This window comes from Triplophysa rosa, linkage group LG10 (genome assembly GCF_024868665.1).
Source record: "Triplophysa rosa linkage group LG10, Trosa_1v2, whole genome shotgun sequence".
In the NCBI taxonomy this organism is placed as follows: Eukaryota; Metazoa; Chordata; class Actinopteri; order Cypriniformes; family Nemacheilidae; genus Triplophysa; species Triplophysa rosa.
The window spans coordinates 25,450,262-25,456,866 of record NC_079899.1 but is presented as its reverse complement, the minus strand read 5'-3'; the positions used below and the strand labels follow the sequence as shown (position 1 = coordinate 25,456,866).

Sequence of the window (6,605 nt, the reverse complement as noted above, 5' to 3'; positions counted from 1 at the left end):
CATTTTATACGCAGGTCGATGAGCAAATATAGATGAAATGTGTTTGAATCATGTTTGAATCAATCAAAAGGATGTTGGTTGTAAGTTCATCTAAATATTGTCGATTATTTACTCAAAAAGGTTTATTATTTGATAAACCATTATTTGATTTAAATTTTTGTTACTGGACTTTAGCAAAGAGTTCTATTTGCATCAACAGAGGAGTGTGCGTAACTGAAATGAAAGTAATTTGCATGTTTAAAAACGTAAATGGACTCTTTCATCTGCGAAAACTCAACACATGATCTGGATTGATGTATGAACAGGTAAAATCATCCGTGTGTCTCTGTGGATGATCATTTAATATCAACTTTACCATTAATGGCGGTTTATAACAGAGTTTAGTGTTTCTCACAGGCCGCGGTCACCGAGGACGATGTCTTGGCAAAAACACACTTTTCTCTGGATCATCTTCTGTGCTACATGCCAGATAAGTATGTTGCTTATTTTTTAATAACTCCTATTCATTCTTTTAAAAGAAAGCTAACATAAATTAACATGTTGTACGTAAGTACTTTTTAGAGCACAATTACATTTTTAAATAATTTTTAAAAGACCATATAAATACTATTATACATTTAATGTTCACAAATATTTTATGCTCATATAATTTTGTCTTTTTGTTGTTCAGCCTGCTCAAAAATGATGATTGTGGGTCATAACCTGAGTGTTTATTCAGGAGACACAGGCTGTCCAGGTAAATGTATAATACATCCACACTCATGTTATATTTGAGTATATTTAAATGATGAATGTACCCGTGAAAACCGACAAACTCAGTTGATTTTTCTTCTAGCTGTACAACTGACGTGCCGACCAGGCGGCGATACACTGACAAAGAACTTTTGCATAATGAATGTGAAACAAGAAGCATCTTCAATGGGTACAGTCTACGTATTTGTTTGAGTATTTGTATACACTTATATTTTCTAGGTCATTTTAACATTTTACATTTGCTAAGGGAATTATGTTTCTGATGTTCAGGAAACTGCACAACAGAATCTGGAGACACATTTCATTTCGCCATAACAAGCAATGGGAGTGAATATGAAGTAATGATGAATGAGACCGTGAGAGACATCACAATGTTGTTCCTGCCAGATCAGCTGCAATATCTGCCATCAAACGTTGATCAGAATTTAACAGGTGTGTGTCAGTTACTTTTATACACACAGACAGAACATGTGAAACACTGAAACACAGCAGGTGAAACAAACAAAACCTGTTTCCTGCAGTTTGTTTTACTGTATCAGAATTAATTGACGTGTAGGGATGTGCGTCATTGCTGTGCCTTTAACATAAACAGAATCACAAAAAAACATTTTTGTTTTTATGTTGAACAGGTTACTCACACGCATCTTTTATCTGCCTGCGTGATCTTGGAGGTATTTTGAATGTCAAAGAATATCTTGTTGATCCTCAGGAGACCTGTTATGTGGCGGCCTACAGCCATTCTGCATGCGACGGTAAATGTGTCTTAAAGTCCCAGTGAAATTAAAAATGACAATGCCTAATTTTTCATGGAATATTGCAGCGCTAATAGTAAATAGCTTATCAATGTGGGTCATTCTCTTTTTAAAATTCGTGTGCCCTCATAATCTTCAGTTAAAATCTGAAAATGCACTTCCTTCATGTAGTGACTATCTATCTCAGATGACGCATGTTAACGGCTTGGGCGGAGCATCCGTTAACTCCTCCCCTTCAACTGTCAGTCTGCTGCCAGTTCCATTTCAAAATGCAACGGTTGCTTTTATACATCCAATCGAATCACAGAGAAAGACAAAAGCCACTCCCACTATTTTTCTCATTCGAAATTCCATTTCACTCGGAAATGCGTCAAAATACGGAAGTAAACACGATCGCCACTTCCGGTTCACGGCGACTTTAAGACCTCTCTTTTAGACCACCAAAATGTCTCTATGGTACTGTTATAAGTTCCTTTCCTGTCACCAGTTCTGTCATCATTTACAAAAAACAGCTTCCATGAAAAATGAGCAAAAACCCTGACAAACTAGACATATTATATAGACTCATCATCTAATAAATGTGACACTGGACAACAAAATTAGTCATAAGGGTACATTTTTCGAAATTGAGATTTTTACATAATCTAAAAGCTGAATAAATAAGGCAAGAGACAACTATTAAAAAATCTGGAATTTTTGGATGCAATTTTTTTTTAAATATTGAGAAAATGGCCTTTAAAGTTGTCCATCAGAGGCGCTGTAGCAGGCCGTTGCTAAGAAGAAACAGGTTTGTTTTAACGCTCTCTATCGGCTTACTGCTGTAATGACGTTGTGGAGAGCAGACGATCCTGAAAGCAGAAATTCTAAACTTTACAGATACCACACTTGAATGGGTCATTCCCAAAGAGCGGGCAGCAGCGAGTGATGTTTGCTTGTGTGTTTCCGGCCATTTTTGTTCATGATTGTGCTGCATCCACTCACAAAAATAAAGTTTGGATATATTTACGATAGAAAATTTACAAAATATTTTCATGGAACATGATCTTTACTTAATATCCTAATCATTATTAGCATAAAACAATACATTGACCCATACAATGTATTGCAGGCTATTGCTACAAACAAGCGACTTTTGACTGGTTTTGGGGTCCAGGGTCACAGATTTAATGTTGAGGACAGACAAAAGAAAGACATAAAATCTCATGTGTTTCCATGAGCTACAGGAAAAAAAGAAAGCAAATACGTTCTGCAGGTCAGTGGGACTCAAACGAAGTGTGTGAGCTGCATCAAACCATCAAAAACCACCAGTTCCTCAGAAGCTTCGTAAGCGACCCGTCATCAGTTGTTTTAATCTCTAGTGCAGAACATCATGTGATTTTACAATCATGTTTCAGAGGGATGATGGACAACCTCGAGAACATTGCAGACAAGATGGAACGAAACAATCAAAGCATTAAACCCATTGTCATGGGAGGAGTTAAAGGTCTCGTGTACAGACAGGACAGGAGCACAGAACCCAAAGACGTCACCATGTTCTCCTCATCAGATCAGGATGAGATAAGTGTAGGTCTTGAGAAACGTTCAAACACTCTTCATCTGTTGTGTGATCTTTCATTTATCTTGTTTATTTACAGGTTACCGAGGCTCAAAATATCGGGCAGAAACAGTATTCCTGGTTAGTAAAAATCTCAGCGGAGGCATTCAATAAATCCCGTCTGGAAAACAACGGAAGCGCATTTGTTGGAGTTCTTCAGTTCAAAAACATGGACGTCAATGTAATCGTACACATTGACTTCAATTCAAAATGTTGTGCAATTTTCCACATTTTTATGGGTCTTAGGAGTCTTAACATCTATTATACTACATTTATATTAGCCTACGTTACATTTATTCATTTGGCAGACGCGCAAAGCGACTTACAAGTAGGAGAGCACATAAACATTTTGTCATCACGCTAAACAGTACCGTTAGTTTACAAACATTTAATTTGATCATTTTTACTGATTTAGGACGAAGCTAAACATCTCATTGTTTTGAATAATGAGGTTTATGGAATATCAATGGGTGCCAGTATCTCAAATCTTACTGACAATATCGAGATATTCATCAGAGCGGAAAATCTGGTAATGAAGCTTTTTTATTTAATTTATTTTTTGAGAAACACGCTGTTATGGCGAACTTACGACAAATATGAATATAAAACTTCATGTTTTTGTACAGGTCGGTGACGTGTATTGCAGTTCCTGGGATGGCAGAGGTAAATACAGTTTAATTGCTCAATTCACTATGTGCAAATATTTCTTATCGTATCATTTTGGTTTTGTTCAGGAAACCTGATGTGGACGACGTTTGGCTGTGTCACAGAATTTAACACGACCATCATCAAGTGTTCATGTTCACATCTGACGTTCTTCGCTGTGCGGACGGTAAGATGTTTTCCACGTGATAAATGTATTGCTCGAAATGAGTTCTTTCATAGCTCATTTAAGGTTTCATTAAAGATCAGATTTGTCTCAGATGTTCTCTGGGCTCAGATCAGGTGTCTCTGAAAATGAGTTTTATTCATTCGTTGCTTTAAATATCATCCGACTCAATTATGGTTAACCATCTCTGTTCTATGATTTTTCAGACGGGGCCCAATTCAGTCACATCCATGCATGAAAAATCATGGACCTTATATATTGGCTGCGGTTTAATCGCGTTTCTTCTATTGATCGGTCTGTTCACGTTCGTCCCGTTTCGGTACAGTATCATTTACAGTAATCACTGAAACAATGACGAAAATGTAAATAAAAAGGCTGTATATCATACAAATGACCACCTCTTTATTTTAATAGGAAAAACAGATCGAATCAGTCAACGATGATCGCGATGGATTCTCAAGTCTGCAGGTCAAGTTGCAATTAAGTCACAAAAAATGACTTGCGACATGTCAGGAACATCTGACTCGAGGCTTGGACTTGAACACAGAAACTGAAAAACATCATTTGGTATAAATTAATTCATTACTGCTGTCGCTATTAAAATGACATGTGAAAATGAATGATTTTTTTATTACAGCAATACATTAGCTCTATAATTTCATTATATTTTGCATATGATTCATCCTAAACGTTTAATGTTTAAAATTATAATCATACATAGCTTTATACAGTCAGCTTCGATAATTATAATCATTCATAAATATGATTCATTATATGGTCTTTGCATGCTCTTTTATAAATGATTTATTCCCTGTTTGAATAACTGTTTTGTTTTTCATACTACTAAGAGAACCGATTTACTTCTTGATTTCCATCTTGATTTACGTCTTGATTTACTAATACATAGAACATCAATAAAATCATTAAAAAACACTTCTTGGATTGTTCTGTCTAATATACATTTTCATGTATTAATTTGTGATGTAAGAATAAGAATGTACTTTCTTTCAATTGACATTAATAATAATCATGATAATAATATCAAGGGCAATAACCAATAATAATAATTTTTCTTTTGCATATTTTAAATCACATACACTGCTGTGAGACACCACCGTTTATAGTTCTGGTGCTGCTTTATTTCTGGGTAACTTAATAGGAATAAGCCTTAAACCTTTTTATTATTTTCACTATTTATATATATTATGCAGTACATTATTTTTAAAACAGTATGCAAATGTTGTGTAATTATATATACATGCCATTTTGTTGTGGTTGATAATACTGTGTTGGTTGTATGTCATTATACTGATTGGTTTAATTAATTGATTAAATGCATGCACTGTGTGACGTAAAAAAACACGTCACAAGCCAAAATCACAACATAACCGCACTACTTGTGGCACTGACTGACAACACAACACGGGTGTTCCGCCCGGTAACTCACGGAGTTTTGAGATCCACTCGAGTCTTGTCCTCCACCGGATCTGATCCATCAGTTATGTGTGCTGTTGTGTTCTACATTTACTAACAAAATCAGACCGACTACAGTCACTATATCACTCACAACACAAACGAACGCGCTCGCGCTCCGCTCACATTTTTCGGTATGCATGTGCCCGCGCCTGCGCGTGGCCATGTTTCACCTTTCTGTCACTATCCCTGCGTTCCGAACAGCATACTATCCGTCCTAATAGTATTCGAAAGTAGAAATAAGGGCTCGGCATACTGCATTCGAAATCGAAAAACGACCATCTGTGACCTGATTTCGAACAAAATCTGGTCCAAACGACAATTCGTTTCACTAGTTCGCCGCAGCAAACCAAACACAATTTTCCGGGAAAGTTCGTGTTGGCCTGTAAACACCCTCGAGCCACCATCGGCCCATGGCCATTACGTAATAGGTGGGTGTGTTATGTAGCGCCGCCCCGTCTGTGGGAAATAACGCGTCATTTTATTTAGCTGAGGTGAGGCCAGATATGGTCTACATTAAAAAAACGATAAAATTTGAGCAGCATGAATGCTTTTGAATGTCGCGTAGCAGAGGCTATTTGCATACGTCATGTAAACCCCGCCTCCAGAAACTAAGGGGTGTTGGATTGTTCGAAAAAACTATACCGTCTCTCAACGTTTTCGAGCTTCGTTTTACCTCCAAACGCAGAACGAAAGCGCAATTCGCCTGGACTATGCCGAGCCCTTTAGGACCTGTCCCAAATGGCGCACTTCATGTGGACTTGCGGTCTTGTGGACTTAAATCGCGCATGCTCGCCAAGTCTACGAGTCCGTAGAATGTCCCATTTGTCTTTTTTAGCGCTCAGAAGTCTGCTCGAGAGCGCCTCCTTTGTGCCCTCGATGCGGTCTTCGACGAAGCCCGCATTGAGTGAGACTCCACTGAAGTCCCCTACCCAGGAATCCTTGCGAACGCCCAATCACAGAACGGATGGGAGGAGAGTCGTGGATGTCAGACATAAACATGACGGATACATTTTTAAATGTATGTTTTGATAAAATTCTAAATTAATTAATTAATTAATTAATTAGTTTCTTATTCACATTATTGCTTATTTATTTTCTATTAAGCCATCTATTCAAGAATAAAACTGTTAATGCAGCACTGTAAACCCAGATAAGTTGGCAATACTCAAATATTTTGAGGCATTTTTGAGTTTTAGACATT

General features: G+C 37.2%; 1 protein-coding gene across 2 annotated transcripts; it reads left to right on the top strand.

Moving 5' to 3' along the window:
* The first annotated feature begins 245 nt into the window (after positions 1–245).
* LOC130560545 (adhesion G-protein coupled receptor G1-like) lies at positions 246–4,777 on the top strand. Of its 2 annotated transcripts, XM_057344397.1 has the most exons (14): positions 246–305; positions 397–473; positions 671–736; positions 836–922; positions 1,024–1,185; positions 1,383–1,505; positions 2,729–2,828; positions 2,900–3,068; positions 3,140–3,280; positions 3,515–3,628; positions 3,726–3,762; positions 3,834–3,931; positions 4,135–4,247; positions 4,343–4,777. In XM_057344397.1, the coding sequence occupies exons 1-14, from the start codon at positions 298–300 to the stop codon at positions 4,410–4,412; spliced, it is 1,365 nt and encodes a 454-aa protein (XP_057200380.1). In that variant the 5' UTR covers positions 246–297; the 3' UTR covers positions 4,413–4,777. The 2 variants fall into 2 exon arrangements, with proteins under 2 accessions (XP_057200380.1, XP_057200381.1); XM_057344398.1 differs by lacking the exon at positions 1,383–1,505.
* The last annotated feature ends 1,828 nt before the right edge of the window (positions 4,778–6,605 follow it).

Excerpts from the sequence above, each read along its gene's own strand:
- LOC130560545 (XM_057344397.1), top strand. Across the intron at positions 2,829-2,899 it reads ACCAGTTCCTCAGAAGCTTC|AGGGATGATGGACAACCTCG; the intron begins GTAAGCGACCCG and ends ATCATGTTTCAG. Across the intron at positions 3,629-3,725 it reads TCATCAGAGCGGAAAATCTG|GTCGGTGACGTGTATTGCAG; the intron begins GTAATGAAGCTT and ends GTTTTTGTACAG.